Genomic DNA, 18,634 nt, shown 5'->3' with positions numbered 1-18,634 from the left:
CATTCCACTTCAGCGGTCCAGGGCTCACCAGTTTGGATCCAGGGTGTGGACCTATGTACTACTTGTCAAGCCATGCTGTGGTAGGTGTCCCATATATAAAGTAGAGGAAGCTGGGCAAGGATGTTAGCTTAGGGCCAGTCTTCCTCAGCAAAAAAAGAGGATTGGTGGCAGATGTTAGCTTAGGGATAATCTTCCTCAAAAAAATAAAAATAAAAAAATAAAAATGAAACCGATAGGGTTTTTTATTTAGGGCTTTAGGTAGGGGAGAGGGCTATGGCATTCTTGGTCAGCATTTTCCCATCGGCCTTTGTTCAGGGCTGCTTCCAGCAGAGGAGACAAAGGATTTCTCAGATGAGTGCCCTTGGCTGTTTATCTCCAAGATGGAAGGTAGACTCTGACATCAGGAAGCCGAGGAGTTGGGCCTGGGAAGCTTCACTTTCTTGATATTCTCTGGACATTAGTTTCTCTGCAAAAGAACTTCAAGGTCCTGTGCTTAGCCACAGCTTTAGTGGCCATTTCTACAAATGTACAAATTTAGTGGCAATTTGTAACTTCTAATTGGTTGTAAGACTCAGGGAGTCAGAGGTTAAAGGAACATTTACATTAGTCTAACAAAAGAAGCAGGGAACTGGGAATGTGTGCTTTCGGTTTTAACCCCACATGTGCTTGCTTCCCTGTAGGGGAACCAATATTGGGGCTGATATTAACTAAGAGCCAGTAACAGTCTCTCCCGCAAGAAGGGATTATCCAGATCTTTATTTGTGGAAGTATGATTGTTTTTGGTCAGGGTTGACATTTAAGTTATTTAACTGCTAGTTACTGGACAGAAAAATAGCTCTAAGCTACAGAATTTTCATAATTTTATTGTAAAAAGCTAAACATAGGACATTTACGACATTCTGCCAAAGTCACTAAGGACAAAATCATTTAATATAGGACAAGTTCTGTATATACTGGAGACCTGGCAACCTTAGTCGCCATTATTTTGGTTGTTAAATGAATCTGCTCTAAAAGCTCTCACGCAGTCCGGGTCCTAGGAAGGGAGAGGGCTTTTAAAAGGCAGGTGGAAACTAGAAGGACCCACAACTATAACATAAACAACTATGTACTGGGGGGATTTGGGGAGAAAAAGCAGGAAAAAAAAAAAAAAAGATTGGCAACAGTTGTTAGCTCAGGTGCCAAATAAATAAATACATAAAAGGCAGGTGGAAACCATGATTTTCCTAAGGGCTGCCCAGTCTAGGACCCAAGCAGGATCCCTGGCGTGGTCTCTAAGAGGTGACACAACAGGAGCCAATCTCCCCACACCTGCACAGCCCACGTGACCCAGGGTAAAGGCGGCCGACAGCTAACGTGGCAGTCTGTTAACCGGGTCCCCACCTGGGCCTAGAGGCCGAAGTCTGTGTAGGGCGAGGCCGCACAAGTCCCACTACACTACACTCCCGAGACGGTTCCACGGCTGCAGCACGCCGAAGCCTCGGCTGCAAAAGTACTAGCTCGGCGCACGCCAGTGACGGCACAGGCGGGCGCCGGCCCGCAACCCCACCTCTTCCGCAGGGGGCCAAGTCACGTGGGGGCCTGCCGCGGGGACCACAGAGCTCGGCCGCCTCCGGAGGCCTAGAGGGGCGCTTGGCGCGCGCGCTGGCTTCCGCGTCGGTTTTGAGCTGCCAGCTTTTCGGTGTACGGAGAGGAAGAGCGTTGGTTCCAGCGAGTTCTCCCTGCCAGGTCCGCCCGGTGCCGGCTTCCTCGTTTCCCCTGGCGACTCGTCAGCACTCCCTCCCGTGAACGCGGTCCCAGTGGCGGCTCTTCCCTCAGCCGGAGCTCCGGCGTCTGGGCTTCAGAAGCCGCCCGAGGTGGCTGCGCGGCCTTCTAGAGCCCTGGTCCAGCCCCTTGCCCACCGAGGCGTGATCCTCTTTTTCTGTCCTGAAGAACTTGGCCCAATGGCTTCCTCTGCCCGGTACTGACGTTTCTAGTGTTTGGGGTCTCCTGCTTCCCTGGATGGAGATCCCGTTTGGGTCCCCAGTCAACATCATCTACTGGACACTATTTTACTCGTAATCCCAGTCCCTTCGTCCCTCCATAGGCAGCTTTTTTGGGTCAATGACATGGTCCCTATAAGCGCTTTTTTGGGTTTTTAGATCTGTTCAGACCCAACACAGGAGGGACAGGGTTCGTCTTGGATCCCTCAGTCGCTCCGTGTGAATGGGCTCAGCAATGCTCTCGGATTGAGCAGGCAGATGGAGGATTGTCCTGAGGACCAGGCACAGCATTTCATGAGGAGGTTGGGATGATCAGCCGGCAGGGGGCCTGATGGAGTCTCCTGCCAGCGCTGGATATGAGGCTGGGAAGGCTGTAGGCGGCTGCGGGTGATGCAGGACAGAGTCCATTGCGCTCATGGCTCTTCTTCTCTTAGCTTCTAAGGTTCTTTTCGAAACCCAGAAGACAGTGCACGGAGCCAGGGGACATCAGCCATGCTCCAAACATCTTGGCCTCAGGTGAGCTGAGCTTCCTTTCAGTCTTTTAAAAATCGCATTAGTTATCAGGTAACCAGGAAAGGACTAAGGCGGCCTAGCTTGGTCAGGCCGTGGTTCCCCCCTTAAGTCTATCCCCAGGGCTATGGCCATAAATACATGGTGAAGGAAATAAGAGTGTTGTGTATAGAGAGTGATGAGTTTGGATGTGTAAGTTTAAGTGGAAAAAGGGGGACCCAAGGCAAGAAATTCTCCCTGAATGTGGTAATTCAGGTCATGTTCTACAAATAAAAATTGCCTGCTGGGATCAGAGAAATTTTTCATTCAAGAGATTGCCCCATAAATTGTAGATGTATTCCAGAGAGACCAGCGTTGTTCTTTCCAATGCTAGGTGCATAGTACTGAATAATGCGGACAAGTTCCCTTTTCTCACAGAAGGTACTTTTAGCAAAATAGTCTGTAAACAAATAAGTAAGTTAATAATCATGATTACATGTTGCTAAGGTACAGCGCTTCTCAGAAGCGTCTTGCACAGGTAGGCAGCATCAGCATCACCTGGGAGTCATTAGAATTGCAAATTCTTGGACCCCACCCTAGACCCAGAATCAGACTGGGGAGGAGGCTTGTTTTAACAAGCTCTCCAGGTGATTCTTATGCAGCTTCTCAAATTGGAGAAGCCCTAGCGAAGCTACCTTTGAAGGTAATGGTCAGGGAAGCCTTCATGGAGGTGATAACATGAGGTTGAGACCTCAAGGATGAGATAGAAACAGTTTTGGGAACTACTGAAGAGAGAGCTAAAGAAGAGCTTTCCAGACGGGACAGCAAATGCAAAGCCCTTGAGGTAGGGGAGAAAGCTGTGTGTTCTCCAGAAACAGGGAGAGGTTGGAGAAAGTAGTTAAATGTGAGGTGAGAGAAATAGGCACATTTTTTAGGTCACTGTAAAGACGTTGCTTTCTGTTCTGGGTTAAGTGGAAAGGCATTAAAGGATTTTAAGCAGGGGAGGTGACATGGTTGGATTTATATATTAAAAAGGTTTTCCAGCCTTTAGGGGTGAGTTGGTTGTAGAAGGATGTGAGTCAGTTAGGAACATATTGCAGTCCAGGTAAGAGATTAAGTATTGTCTTTTTTTTTTTTTTAAATCGACTCTATTTTTTAGGGAAATTTTAGATTCATAGCAAAATTGAGCAGAAAGCACAGAGAGTTCCCATATGCTTCCTGCTGCCACACGTGCATAGCCTCCTCCATTATCAGCTTCCCCCACCAGAGGGGTACAGTAGTTACAATTGATGAACCTATACTGACACATTACTGTAACCCAGAGTTAATAGTTTGCATTAGAGTTCACCCTTGGTGTTGTACGTTGTGTGGGTTACAAATGTATAATGACATGTATCCGTTGTTATAGTATCACAGAGTATTCTTGTAGTATAGTACAGAGTATTTTCACAGCCCTAAAAATCCTCTGTGCTTCATCTGTTCATCCCTCTTGCCCTGACAACCATTAATCTTTTTTACTGTCTCCATAGTTTTGCCTTTTCCAGAATGTCATATATTTGGAATCATATAGTGTGTAGCCTTTTCAGATTGGCTCCTTTCACTTAGTAATGAGCATTTAAGATTCCTCTCTGATTTTTCGTGGCTTGGTAGCTTATTTCCTTTTAGCACTGAATAATATTCTGTTGTCTGGAGGTACCAAAGTTTGTGTATCTATTCACCTACTGAGGGGCATCTTGGTTGCTTCTAAGTTTTGGCATTATGAATAAAGTTGCTATAAACATCTGTGTGCAGGTTTTTGTGTGAAAGTGAGTTTTCAGCTCATTTGGGAAGATACCAAGGAGCATGATTGCTGGATTGATGGTAAGAGTATGTTTAGTGTTGTAAGAAACCGCCAAACTGTCTTCCACAGTGGCTGTACCATTTTGCATTCCTACCAGCGATGAATGAGAGTTCCTGTTGCTCCACATCCTCACCAGTGTTTGGTGTTGTCAGTGTTCTGGATTTTGGCCATTCTGATAGGGGTGTAGTGGTATCTCATCATTTTAATTTGCATTTCCCTGATGACATGTAATGTGGAGCATCTTTTTATATACCAATTTGCCGTGTATATATCTTCTTTGGTGAGGTCTTTTGCCAATTTTTAATTGGGTTGTTCGTTTTCTTATTGTTGAATTTTAAGAGTTCTGTGTATACTTTGGATAACGGTCCTTTATAAGATCCCTTTATCTGTGGCTTGTCTTCTCATTTTCTCTCACTGTTGTCCTTTTAAGGTAGGGTTTAATTCCCCCTCATCTTTTCTTTCAAAGAATTTTTTCCTTTAAAACATTTTCGGGCCCAGCCACGTGGCTGAGTGGTTAAGTTCGCTCGCTCTGCTGCAGATGGCCCAGGATTTCATCGGTTTGGATCCTGGGTGCGGACATGGCACCGCTCATCGAGCCACACTGAGGTGGCGTCCCACATACCACAACTGGAAGGACCCACAGCTAAGAATATACAACTATGTACCTGGGGGCTTTGGGGAGAAAAAAGAAAAGGAAAAAAAATAAAATCTTTTAAACAAAACAAAACAAAACAAAACATTTTCGTCTGGTCTTTCACACTTACTTTGTCAGATGACTTTAAATGTCCCCCTACCCCTGCACAAATCTCATTGATTTTTTTGGTGGACGAGTGGATTTTATTGGATTCATAGGCAAAACTGAAGATAATTGACTTGTTTACAAATTTGATTATTCCCACTCAGAAACACTGCATGTTCCAGTTTATTCGGTTCTTTTATTTATTTTAATAAACACTTAGTTTTCTTCATCTTGGTTTTACACATTTTGTTAGATACATTCTTAGCTATTTTCATATGAATGATATGTTATTTTCTCCCATTTTATCTTCTAATTGTTTATGATGGTATTTAGGAAAGCTAATGATTTTGGTTTACTTATCCTATATCTAACCAACTTAATGAATTATTTTGTCAGTTGTAAATGTTTTCCATTTATTCTTTTGACTCTTGGATACTTTTAGGCAGATAGCTATTCTATCTGCAAGCAAAGATATTTATGTTTATTCCTTCTATATTTATACTCCTTTTCCTTTTCCAGTCTTTCACAGAGAGTAGAACTTCAGCTCATAGTAATATATCAGCCATCCACTTCAGTGGATATGCCCTGGCATTTCACTCTTAATGGGGGGTTTGCTGTTGTTTTCTGATCCTCTTAATAAGTTTAAAAAATTTCATTTGTGTTTGAACCATTTTTGAAATTACTTCTTTCAGCAGATTTATATTAAGCATCTGGTATCTTCCAGGTACTGCACTGTGGGCTAGTAAACGAGTTACAAACAAAAAAGAATCTTTGCCTCATAGATTTACATACTGGTGGGGGGAGATAGACAATAAACAATATAAATTGTCAGATGATGAAAAATACTGTGGAGATAAATAAAATGAGGTACATAGGGACCATCCACAGGAGGCAAAAAAGTATATCCACAACCCAACTACTTTAAAACAGTAAGTTTCTCTTTAATAGTAGGCATTTTTTTTTAATTCTGAAACCTGGGGATATTTGACAGCAGGTGGGAAGAACAGTTTAGGGAGGAAGAGATTGATGGTGGCAGGCTGGGAGGAGAAGGTTGTGAAAGCGGCTCGGGAGAAGTTCAGGAGTGGGGTTTGACTTGCTCTAAGTGGCAGTGAACCTTGGTTGTCCTGTGCGCCTGTCCTCAGAAGGCCTTAGAACCTTGTTGTTGGAGCTGTGAGTTACAGGACATCATGGTTCTGTCTGGTGTTTGGATTTGTGGCTCAGACTATTGTGGGGGGCCCTTTGGACCTCGTCATTGTCCAGTTTAAAGGCCAGCTCTCCCTTTGAGAGAGCTCCCTTGTCCAAATTTGTTCTTTTTCTTTCAGTGTTTCCTTTTGAACTGAGTTCCCTGATAGTTCTTGTTTTGAAAGGACCCCCTCATAAGGACCTGAGTGTCGAGTCACTAGAGCTGCTGGGAGCAGTTTGGGGTGTGTTTCTTCCCTGCTTCCTCCAGGAGCAGTTGCTGTTTCATTCCCTTCTCCCTGTCCCCTGTGCTGACTCCAGGGCACAGGCTGCTTTAGGGGCTGCTGGAAGAGAATGTGACACTCGAGAGTTCGGGGCTTAGCTGAAACCCTGTTGGTAGGTGTTTTCATTTTCAATGGCTGAAAAGAACAAGGCTTACTGCATAGGATAGTGAGATCTCCTAGGAGATGGAATTATCTGTGGGTTCATCGAGGCGAGAAGGCCCAGAAGTCATGAAACCTCCTCCAAGGTGAGAGCCTAGTGTCTGTGGTCTGCGCCATGCTGACTATAGAAGCAGAGAAGGCAGCCACTAGACACCATTCGGGTCTGTTCTTGGGCCTCATGCAAGATTCAGAGGCTCTGGCTCCCAGGGTAGTTTTGAAATAGCTGATCCCTCAGTCTGGATTGGGGGAGGAACCCCATGTGCCTGGAAGGAGCACGGTAAAGAGGGATTGACAGGTGGTGTTGGGGATTGGGAGTTTGAGAAGCTATTCTCCAAAGATGGGCAACACCAGGTTATGATGAGGTTCAGGGGTTCGCCACGTTTTGGAGAAGTTTGTGAACCCAGTGCGGGAGCAGCTTTGTGTGTGGGAAGAGCCCAGGTTTGCTGTTTGACAGGTCTGGGTTGAAGTCCCAGCTCTGCCACTGCCTGGTTGTGTGATCTTGGGCAAAGCAATTAATCTTTCTGATCCTTAGTGTCCTTATTTGAAAAATGAGAGTAATAGTTTCTGCAAATATGTGAAATACAGGATTTAAAAGTACCCACCTAAAAGCCTGATGCCCAGGGGCTAATCAACAAGTATTAGTTCCCTGCACTTTTGGGAAGATGGAGGTGGCCCCAGGGGGAGGCAGAGAGGGGCACACCTTGGCAGGTAGAATGGAGCTCAAGACTGGGAGTTGGAGATGTACTCAGAGACAGGACACTGCCAGCCTTCTTTGAAGACACATGGTTCCGAGAAGAGGCCAGAACAGGCAGGCTGCAGGTTTTCTTCAAGAGAGCCAGCTTTCTGATAAAGTAAGAAGGTATGAAAAGAAATTTGTAAAATGCTGAGGCTTCAGGGCCGGCCCCATGGCATACTGGTTAAGTTCTGTGCGCTCTGCTCTGGTGGCCCAGGTTCACAGGTTTGGATCCCGGATGTGGACCTACACCATTTGTCAGCCATGCTGTGGCAGGGACCCATGTATAAAGTGGAGGAAGATTGTCACAGATGTTAGCTCAGGGCTGATCTTCCTCAGGAAAACAAAATATGCTGAGACTTCTCCTGAGGAGTGGCTCTGCATGTAGTTTGAAGATGTTGGGGAAGACTAAGGGGGAGCTAAGTGCAGGGAACAAATGGGGCTGTTTGGGTGTACTTCAGGTGGGTGGAGACAGGGTGAGTGGCAGTGCCTGCAGTGGCTGGTGTAAAGAAACTAAAGCAACAGGATCATGGAGTACATGAAGGTAGGAGATGCCAGAGACAGACCTGAAGAGCCAGGACCATAGAGGTTGATGCACTTACCAAGCAGAGAGCCCCAGATGCCGGGCTGTGAGGTTGGGATGATAGTTTGGGACCTCAGAGCTAAGCAGATGGGAGAGTGTTGGGGTTCTGAGTAGAAGTGGGAACACTGGCTGAGGGCTGCCGCTGGCTGGGGTGCTGGGTGCTCTTCTCGCTAGAGCAGACCTTCCACAGGGCTCAGAATTGCAGAACGTGGCAGGTCTACCTCCTACCTGCAGCTCAGGCTGCCCCTTTCCGCCTCTCACTCAGGGCTTGAACAGGACCCTGTTGTTTCAGGAGTCAGTGACCTTTGAGGACGTGGCTGTGTATTTCACCCAGAATCAGTGGGCCAGCCTGGACCCTGCGCAGAGGGCCCTGTATGGGGAGGTGATGCTGGAGAATTATGCAAACATGGCTTCTCTGGGTAAGGCCTCTCTCAGTGGTCTTTTGTGATAGTCTGATGTCTTCCTCAGATGTCCGGGGGACTCTAGTAGCCCTTAGGTTTCATAACTCCAGAAGGCACTTCTGTAGTCACCAGCCTCTAGAGATGCTTGTGGGGAAATCCTTGGTTCCCTTTGGTTTTGAAATTGGACTCCCTTGTATCCCAGGGATGCGTGGTTCTGGGCCCTGAGGGCAAGGACTCTTCCTGGTGCCCTGAGTGAGCCCTTTGTTCCTCCATCTTTCTAGTTTTCTGGGGATGTGGGCCCTCCCTTTGTGGAGGAGTCTCCCAGGATGTCAGTACATACATTCTTCCCGAGGGGATTTCCCTTCTTCTGAGTCAGGGCAAGGTTGCAGTTTCTTCCTGAGGAGAATCGCTGTCTCCCTGGCCTTACCCTGGAGCACGGTTTGGAGCCCTTCTTCAGAACTCCTGGGTAGCTCATTTGGTCTCCTGGGTGTTCCATTTCTCTTCCCAACTAGCCTGTTATGGGATGGGCCGAGAGGGATCTCAGGAACAGCTCTGGATGTCTCCCTTCAACTTGTCTGTCTTTTTTTCTTGGTGGAGTAGCATTTCCATTCCCCAAACCTGTTCTGATCTCCCAGCTGGAGAGAGGGGAAGCACCATGGGGCCCAGATCCCTGGGAAGCAGAGGTTTTGAGAGGTGTCCGTCCAGGTGAGTAGGAGAACTTAGCAGTTTCTGATTTTGCCTTTCCATTTTACTAGAAGTGTTTCTTCTGCAGCAAAGAACAAAGCTCCCTGTTGTTTATAGCGTACTCAGTGCACTCTCGACCTCTGCCGAGTTCCAGCCCCGAGCCTGGAAAAACCAGTCCCCAGGAATACGTGGCTGCATGCTGTCTGCATGTTCGTGTGGCTGTCCTCCCACAGAAAAGCTGTGACCCACTAGCTCCTACACCGCTTCTTTTCTCACTTACCAGTGGAAATATTTAGTTTTATGCCCGACTGATTGTTTTGTGCCACAGCTATGAATTTTATTTTTAGGCCTTTAGCAATGAAAAAGATGCTTTTAATTTGCCTTTTTAGTATTTAAATCACCTAAAAATTCCATATGCCATAACCTTTAGGTCTGCATTGTGTTTGTCTTATGTGGGGCTGTAGAGGAAAGGGCAAGGACTGTCCCACCACACCACCTGCACCCAACACCCACACACTCACCCTAAAATTCCCCTGAGACTGCTTGCCAGTCCTGGGAGCTTTTGATTACTTGAGTTTTCTTTCCTTTGGAAGAAAGTTTCCAGGCCTCACTTCTCACACATACTGTGATTTTGTAAATAGTGGTTCCTTTAGCATTAATACCACAGTGGCCTACAGCTCTTCAATCAACTTGTTTTCTACCTGGCTTTCTATAGGAGATCGTCTTTATCCCAGAACATTATTTGGAATATTTAAAAATAGAATTCCTAGGCCATTGTTTAGAATTCAGAATTCTGAGTGGGTTCCTGGGGACACTGGGGTTCGTTGTTTCTCAGTCTCTCCCTGCTGGACCCCTCATAGTGCTGGAGCTGTCATCTGCACTCCCTAGTCTCGTGGATGTCTTTTTCCTCTTCTGGGTCTCTCTCCCTTTAAAACATTTTACCATTTCTTGCTGATCTCTCTTATCTCTTCCATTCTTTTTTTTTCCCCTCATGCCTTCTTTCCTCCCCATTCATGGAGTTCTCACTCTGACCATATCACCTGCCTTATTAGTTCATTTCCCAGCCTTTCTTATAGGAGGCACTTCCTGGTCTTTTTCCAGGTCATCACTTCTCCACTTGCATGTTGTTATTTTTCCTTTTCTCTCTCATCCTCCTTTATGGGTGCTTGTAGCCATTTCATGGGTATATTTTTAAAAATCACAGCCTACAAGAGAAAATTAGGACCATTGGATCCTGTTTTCCTTCCATTTCAGTAACTAGGAACACATGTGGTTTCTTTGGTCAGGTGTTGCATCCTGGATCAAGAATGAAGAGCCGGCTGTAAAGCAGGAGGCCTCTGAAGAAGCAGAGCTACACAGATCGCCGGTAGGAGGACTCCTCAGAAACGTTTCTCAGCACTTTGATTTTAAAAGCAAGGCAGCATGGCAGACTTTCAGTCTGAATCCGAATCTGATACTTCGAGGTGGAATGAAGTTCTATGAATGTAAAGAATGCGGGAAAATCTTCAGATATAACTCAAAGCTTATTCGGCATCAGATGAGTCATACCGGAGAAAAGCCCTTCAAGTGTAAGGAATGCGGCAAAGCTTTCAAGTCCAGCTATGACTGTATTGTCCACGAGAAAAATCACATTGGAGAAGGGCCTTATGAATGTAAGGAGTGTGGCAAAGGTTTGAGTTCCAATACAGCCTTGACTCAACATCAAAGGATCCACACTGGAGAGAAACCCTACGAATGTAAGGAGTGTGGAAAGGCTTTCCGTAGGAGTGCAGCATATCTTCAGCATCAGAGACTACACACTGGGGAGAAACTCTATAAATGTAAGGAATGTTGGAAAGCTTTTGGTTGTAGGTCACTTTTTATTGTCCATCAGAGAATTCATACTGGGGAGAAACCCTACCAATGTAAGGAGTGTGGCAAGGCCTTCACTCAGAAGATAGCCTCCATTCAGCATCAACGAGTTCACACTGGAGAGAAGCCTTATGAATGTAAGGTGTGTGGCAAGGCCTTCAAATGGTACGGCAGTTTCGTTCAGCATCAGAAACTGCACCCGGTGGAGAAGAAGCCTGTCAAGGCTCTTGGGCCATCCCTGATGAGTCCCCACTGCCCCTCTTCAACCTTATCTCCAGTTCCTCTCCAGAGTCCATGCTCTGCTCCAGCTGTGGCCGTGCCTTCACTGACCTTTCCACATGCTGTGCTCATTCCTACCTCTGGGCCTTTGTTCATGCTGCTGCCCACATCTGTAATACCTTCTTCACCTGTCCAAATAATACGAGTCTTCCAGGGCCTTACTCCCACTGTGAAGCCTTCCCCAGTTATTGTGACTCCTTCTCACCCCTCATGAGCTTTATCTGCCATGCCTATGGCTAGCAAATCTAGCCTAGCAAATCTCCAACATAATTTGAGTTTCATTTATGTTTTTTCTTCCCTTACATATGTTACAACTGTTTCCGCATAAACTCCATTATAACCTATATATATATTTAAAGACTATGTTTGTATAATATATTCTCTTATTTTCTGGGTAGAAAATGGAAATACTTGACCTTTGCATTGGTCCTTTTCAGGCTTGAACAACAATGGCTGTGTCTGCATTGTGGGGTGCTGGTGTTAGGAGTGCTGGCAGGACAGTTTGGTGTGTTAGAGAAGTTCAGGAGAGAGGCCATCCCTGTATTAGGCCATTGTGATTAGCAAGAAGCAGCCTGAGAGAAACGGAGGAGGCGTGCAAGAACTGTGGAAGTTGAGAATTGGAATAAGCTTCCAATAATGGACTTTAGAAATTAATGCAGATTATTTAGCAGGCTAAGGTGTGTATTGATGCCATTGAAGTTGCATTGCCCTTGGCCATGGATCATTGAGGATCTCATATGTCTGTGCAAAAGATCATGTGAAATATCCAGTAAAAAATGGTATGTATACAGTGATAGCAATTATTTACACAATTGATTGAATCGTCTTTAAAAAGGAAGTTTTTTTTTTCCTTTAGTTTTGCTTTTGATATCTAGATGTTTCTTTTTAACTTTGGTTTCCTAAGTAAATATACACCAAGGCGTTCATCGCTGTCCCATCTATTGTCTAAATTTTTCTTTGTGGGCATTCTGGTTTTCTGTTTGCAAGCACTGGCTTCTACATTTTATTTTCTCCAGATAGCTTGAGTTGTAAATATGAATTTGGTGAATTAATAGAGAAATGTGAACAATAGTGTAAAGCCAACTTGGGGGAAATCTGAATAAGCCTTAAAAATTGTTTTTTAGGCGTAAAGAGGGCTGTGTAATGGGTCAGTGGCTAAACGTATGTGGTAGGTGAACGAAGTGGAATTTTGGGTCATTCCTGCTTTTGACCTTGATGAGGATCTTTTACAACTATGCAAAGTGCTGTGTCAAGTAATTCCTGGAAAAAGAACTCAAGTTATGCGTTATCAGCATTAATGTAAAGTAAATCCTTAAACACTGATGGAAGGGGCTATACGTATTTTTCTTTTAAGTTGTCTTTGCTATCTAGATGTTTCTCTAAAGCAATTAACAGAAAACCTTTAAACTAGTGGCTCTTAAATTTTACCATGTGTCTGAATAACCTGGTGTAAAAAGAGTAGTTTTCTGTCCTAACTCCCAGAAATTCTGATTTTGGAGATCTGTGGTGGTGCGCAGACCTTTAGTGTGGACCATACTTTGAGAGAGATGCTTTTAACAGAAAATGCCCGTGGACTGTTTGGAGGCATACGTTGATAAAGGGTTTGGGTGAGACTGCTTTATTTCACAGTGGATCTTCAGGAGAGAGACCTCTAAGAGTGGTTCAGGTGGTGTCAGTTTAGAAGAGAGCAAAGCAAGTGAAATATGGCCTGTAGGGAAAAAAAGAAAGAGGCAAAGAGATCTGATGTTGCCTATGAAGAGTTCTTGAAGTCTCCACTCCCAGAAGGTTTGGGGGGTTGACGTTGCCTACCTTTTGCTATTTATTTGCTTTTTGGCTGAAGTAACGAGGAAATTTTTTTTTCTTATTTTAAAGTTAATACACTTCAAAATAGCTCTTGAGTTAAAGAGAACACAAAATGATGCTACAGATAATTTAGAGCTGAACAACAGAACAAGACACAACAGGGTCTGTGGGATGTGGCAAAAGGTGGTACTCAGAGCAATATTTACAGTCTTGGATGCATTCTTTAGAAAATGAGTTTGAAGGCTTGCAATTCAGAAAGCTGGGGATGGTGTTTGGTCGAGGGAAACAAAAAAAATTAAAGCCAAAACAAGTGAACAGACCAAAAAACCCTCAAATGAATTTAGCAGAAATAAAATGTTCAACAGAGTTTTTGGTAAAGGTGGTGTTTGAAATGTTAATTCATGCCCTCCTGAAACCCCACTGAAACAGTGAAAGAGATTAAAAATTAAAAGGCATAAACTCATGAGGACAATGAAAATAAGATGATGATAACATTTTGAGAGTTTGAAAACAGGTGAAAGAGCTGTAACTTTTAGCAGACCCGAGAAAGGTGAATCCTAAACCATATTGGGGGAAGCTGAGCAACCAGCCATCCTATATGGCAGAGTTCCCAAAAGGGCTTAGGAAGTGAAACTCCAGGTATCAGGGATGCTGGTGGGGCTAAGAACAAGAGAATAGGCTAAAAGTCTGTAAGAAGCACTTAGATTCTCAGGTCACCTCCCCTATCCCCTCTGTCCTGGAGCAGTAAAACCGGGATTTTGGAGGTCAGTGTACCACCCTGAATGTGAGGTCCTTCTCCCTCTCACTCTAGTCTTCTACCCCTACTTTGATCCACAATGCTGCTAACTAAACTTGGGTACCTTCTAGGCTGGAAATCAGAAGAACTTTCTTTGGAAACTCTGATCAATTCAAGAGAGAAGACCAGTGATACTGGCATCTCAGATTCCTCAATGAAATGGCTCCACAGAGAACTTCCAACTCTGTACACAGAGCTCCGAGCCAGCTTTTTAATGCTCCACTCTTAAATATAACCAAATAGCCGAGGATATGAAAAAGGCTGAAGCAAGGAAACAGGGAAGCCTAGTTGAAGCAGACTATGCAGGGAAAAGAAAACTTATCCTAAGGTTAGGGAAGATGTTTGCATCCGTGAAACAATAGATTGATATAAGAAAGGAAAATTCAGAGAAAAAGAAAAAACTCTTGAAAACTAAAAGTTGGAAATGAGATGCTCAGTGTAAGCACTGGAAGATAAAGTCAAGGGAATCACCCAGAAAGTTTGACAAAAAAGAGGTGAGAGTAGCAAAAAGAGGTCTCGTATAGGTGACCTAACAGTTAAATAGGCATTAGAGAGAGAGGAACAGAGAAATTGGAGAGAAAGAAATCCTAAATAGTTCAGGGAGATTTCCCAGACTTGAAGCCTAGGGCTCCACGCCTTCATCAGCGCGTGTTGAGGAAGCCCCAAGCATGCCCCGCCCTCAGCCCTCCACACCTCTACTGGCAGGAAAGAAGAGAGGGACTCCAGACCCGAACCCCTTCCTGCCATCCTCCAGTCTCAGCCTTCCTACCGTTAGCAGTCCTGAGACTATCAGAGCATTCTCAGTGTGCGCTTTATGCTTATTTCAGTCACCATGAGGAGCCCTGAACTCCCAGGATAACCCTCACCTCCTGCAAGTTTAGTCCTTTACATCTCTGCACATTGCATTGTCTTCATCCGTTAGCTCTCTCCAACTCCGAAAACTTCCTTCTGCCCTCTGAAGCTAACAATCCGTTGGTAGCGAAGTTCCCTGTGTGCTGAACATCTTTGACCATTACCTTACCTTCTTGCTCTAATCAAAACCTGCTAATCCTTTGAGGATACTGCTTCCTCAGCACCGTCCAAAGTGGTGGCTATTTTTCTTTCACGTTCCCAGTATCAGATGTCCTGAATCCTCTTTGTTTCCCTGCCAGTTCCAGATCATTCTTCACCCCACCCCTTTCCTAAAAACCTCCGCCTTTGAATTTCATGTCACCAGGCAGTATACTACTGGACCTCTGGGTCACACGCCCCCAATCCTTGAAGATTTCAGCTCCTACCCTACTGTCATTCTCATCAACATTTTTCTTAATTCTTGGTAATTTCAATAGATAATCCTTCCAATATCTCACCCTCTTATTTCCTTTCTTGTCCTCTATTTTATGTCAATCACTCCTTTGATCATATCCTAGACCTTGTTATTACCAAAAACTTCACCCCCTCTGTAATCTCAGCACTTTAAATATCTTGCTATATTTCTTATCTTTCCAATTTATTCCCTTTAGAATCCTGATGCTAACAATCCTTCAATTTTCTTTCTTCCTCCTTTTTCACTGTCCTTCGCTTCCCTGTCCTTTACCTCCATGCCTGTCCTTTCTTATTTACCCAGCTTAAACTCCATGGTCAGTTATAACAATTCCGTTACAGTCTCCCTTAGCTTCCTTGCCCTTCTCTTGGCTTTGTCATACTCACATGGCAAACCCCCAACTCTGACTAAATGCAATTCTTTGCCTTCTCTGTGCCTGCACCTGTGCTACTGCAAGTGATCAGGGTAAAACACTGCCATGCTGAATCGTCTGACTAAATTCATGACCAGTGACTTCAGGTAGGCCCTTAATGGTTCCTGACAGTGGTACTACATCTCTGGGGTCCACTTCACTCTCCCCACTTTCCTAGACTACTACTCTATACCTTCTTGAAACTCTTCTTGAGCTTCTAATAGCACCACCTCAGTACTTATGCTTTGCTGATGGTTGTTTCTGTCCCCTGCTGGCAGAACAGTAAGCTCTTAAGAGCAGCTGTGCTTTCAGCTCCGGTGCCGGAAGGAGAAGACATAAGGAGCTGTGTTGGGCCCAGAATTGCGGTGCCGCCTTGTCTTGCCCATCTACTTTTCAGCTTGCAATATCAGATCTTCCACCACCATATTCTCAATCACTTCAACTAAGTCAGTTCTACCTTCTTAAGATTCTGTCACACTTAGTAACACACTTCTGCTTCCTAATTGTGTGTCAGCCAGTGTTCAGTTGCAGACAGCAGAACGCACTTTAACTAGTTTAAGCAGAAAGGGATTTGCTACATACTGTTAGCTTACAAAATTTCCATAAGTTGGGGTGCCATGTAGGCAGAAGCCAAGAAAAATGACCAATGACAATACCAAGTCATTCCAGTGGAAACCCAGCAGCTGCTGGTGCCTGCTAATGGACTGCTGCCCCCACTGAGGAGAGGGACTGGACCAGTAGGAGGTTTGCTACATATTCTGGAGAAAAAGCAAATACCCCCACAACCATTTTGGTAGAAGACTGTAGGGTCTCATGATCTTTACTTCTGTCTTCTGCAAGGTGGAAGTAGGTTTTATGTGTACCTCTAAGTAGCAAGAACTTTCGGGAAATTGGATTCTACCTGAGAAAGTGAGATTTATAATGTGGAGAAGTCCTGAAATGGGGAAAGGATTTTCAAAATATTTTGGGCAGCTGTAAAATATCAGTTATCCATTATAGGCATGAAAGATGACCTAAATGACTGAAGGGTGCACTATATTCATGGGGAGGAAAGATCAATATCCTCAAGATTTCAATTTTTGCCAAATGAATTTATAAATTAAAAGCAATTCCAGTCAAAATTCCAAAGGGGTTTGTGTGTGTTTGACCTGAACAACTGATTCTAAAATTTGTATAGAAAAACAGAGTAGCTCAGACAATTTTGAAGAACAAGGTGGGAGATTTTGTGCTACCAGATAGTAAATATAATGATGATCAAAAACAGAACAAAACGAAGTAAAAACCAAAAAACCTAAGTTATAAAAAAATAGGTCCACTGTAAAATGATTTGTATAAGTTAAAAAAAATCTAAATATACTATTTAGAAATATATACATTTTATACAAAATTATATGCATATAAAATACAAAATTATAGAGAAATGAACTATGGGGCGTTCATGCATCAGTGGCATGGGCTGAGAAAATATAAATGATATTTTTCTCCCTCTCCTACCTCCTTTCTTCTCTTATTACTTCTCGCTTTCTTTTCCAAATGCCAGGAACCCAATCACAAATGCTGCCCACCAATTATCCAACACCCTCCACCTTTGCCACCTATTTCTGCTCTGAAAACAAACAATAGTAGTCAGATGCTTTGTTTCTCAAATATCTTGAATTAATGATTCTCAAAGTACTTGACAAAATATGGTCTCTTAACACCCCTATAAGTAATATCTTATTTCATGGCTGTTCAGGAAGAAGTTATGTAACTTGCTTTAATCTAAAAACCATATGTTTTAAAAGCCAGATGATTAAATATCTTGCTTAAAGAAAATGTTAACTTTTATTACATGAAGCCAAATTGTAAGGCTAGCTCAAATCTTTCTCTTAAGTGAATCAGTAATCAGTGTTATCATTTCATTTCTACCCATCCAGTTACTAGTTACAATGGATTTGTGGTGTTACAGGAAATTTCAATTGGTCAAACAGTTTCGATGTACTCCTCTTTGCTACCTCCACAAGGACACCTTGGATTTTAATAATAATAAAAATATATACTTTCCTGGTACTATTTACCATTTAATATTTAAGCACAAGGCATTGCAAGTTAGATTTTCTATCTCAGGTTTGTATAAAAAGAAATAAAACTCCAGAGATGGTAAATGACCTTGCTCAAGGTCACAGTGATTGGAGACAGAACTGAAGTATTTTGACGTCCACTTTCAGCTCTGCGGGTAACTTTCTAAGAAAAACGGTGTCAACTATAGCAGGCATTTTCAATGTATCAAGTGACTACTTACATGGGTAGTTCTTTTTCTTGTGGTTGTTTTGCAGGCAATCTTAGCAGTTTAGTTGTACTTTGTTCTTTATTGACAGCTAGCAAGTTCATGAATTATGGAAGGAGTGATGTCCATTTGATTGTAAAAGTATGAATAATGTCTCAAATGTATAGGCGGCAGAAATCTGAAGGTAAATTGTACCTGTTCCTGAGAAGGGAGGTTCTCTTTACAGCCACTGTGTGCTGGTAACAGGGCAATTTTCTTGTAATCTCAGGTCTCTCATTTACCATAAACAAGATGCTTAATTGTTTTATGAATAATTGCGGTGTCTACATAATTTGCATAGATTGTCCACTTTTAACCTTTTGGCTATAGAAAGTGGCTTTTAAATTAAATTTAAAATTTGTTTTTCTAATTATAAAAGAAATACATGTGTAGAGCAAAAACTTTACCTAGAAAAGTGTCTAGGGCTGAATTTCACCACTTTTAATACTTTGGTGTACTCACAAACATACTCACAATCACACACATCCTTACACACATGCATGCACACACAAAGCATAATATGCATATTCTATCACAGACTCCTTTTTTCAGTTAGCAGAATATCATGCACATGTCCTAGTCAACAAGTAATGTATAATATCATGTTTAATAGCTGCATAATATTACATTGCATGGATTTATATTCTTTACATTACTAGTCTGTTATCAAACATGTAGGGTATTTCCATTTTGAATCTCTCTGAAATACTTTGATGAACACCTGGTATATATATGATAGAGATGGTCATGATTTCTTATTTTTTTAAGTTTATTTCTATAGATTTTTTTGAAAATAAAAGACTATTTCTGATAAA

The 18,634-nt window shown here is 43.3% G+C and overlaps 1 protein-coding gene across 4 annotated transcripts; it reads left to right on the top strand.

Moving 5' to 3' along the window:
* The first annotated feature begins 1,563 nt into the window (after positions 1 to 1,563).
* ZNF621 (zinc finger protein 621) lies at positions 1,564 to 18,634 on the top strand. 4 transcript variants are annotated; one of them, XM_014731760.3, is made up of 5 exons: positions 1,564 to 1,725; positions 2,414 to 2,495; positions 8,278 to 8,404; positions 8,987 to 9,091; positions 10,357 to 18,634. In XM_014731760.3, exons 2-5 carry the CDS (start codon positions 2,472 to 2,474, stop codon positions 11,412 to 11,414), a joined length of 1,314 nt encoding a protein of 437 aa, XP_014587246.2. In that variant the 5' UTR covers positions 1,564 to 1,725; positions 2,414 to 2,471; the 3' UTR covers positions 11,415 to 18,634. The 4 variants fall into 4 exon arrangements, with proteins under 4 accessions (XP_014587246.2, XP_023476462.1, XP_014587247.2 ...); XM_023620694.2 differs by having other exon boundaries at positions 8,251 to 8,404; positions 10,357 to 13,381; XM_014731761.3 differs by having other exon boundaries at positions 1,620 to 1,957.

Source organism: Equus caballus, chromosome 16 (assembly GCF_041296265.1).
Source record: "Equus caballus isolate H_3958 breed thoroughbred chromosome 16, TB-T2T, whole genome shotgun sequence".
Taxonomy (NCBI): Eukaryota; Metazoa; Chordata; class Mammalia; order Perissodactyla; family Equidae; genus Equus; species Equus caballus.
The sequence above is the reverse complement of the archived record's forward strand: the minus strand, read 5'-3'. Positions and strand labels throughout refer to the sequence as shown.

What these genes read in the sequence shown, in the direction of transcription:
- ZNF621 (XM_023620694.2), top strand. Translation starts at nt 2,472, where the DNA reads ATGCTCCAAACATCTTGGCCTCAG. An exon ending in TCCAAACATCTTGGCCTCAG is followed by an intron (nt 2,496 to 8,250) that starts GTGAGCTGAGCT and finishes CCTCTCACTCAG; the next exon opens with GGCTTGAACAGGACCCTGTT. An exon ending in TGCAAACATGGCTTCTCTGG is followed by an intron (nt 8,405 to 8,986) that starts GTAAGGCCTCTC and finishes TTGGTGGAGTAG; the next exon opens with CATTTCCATTCCCCAAACCT.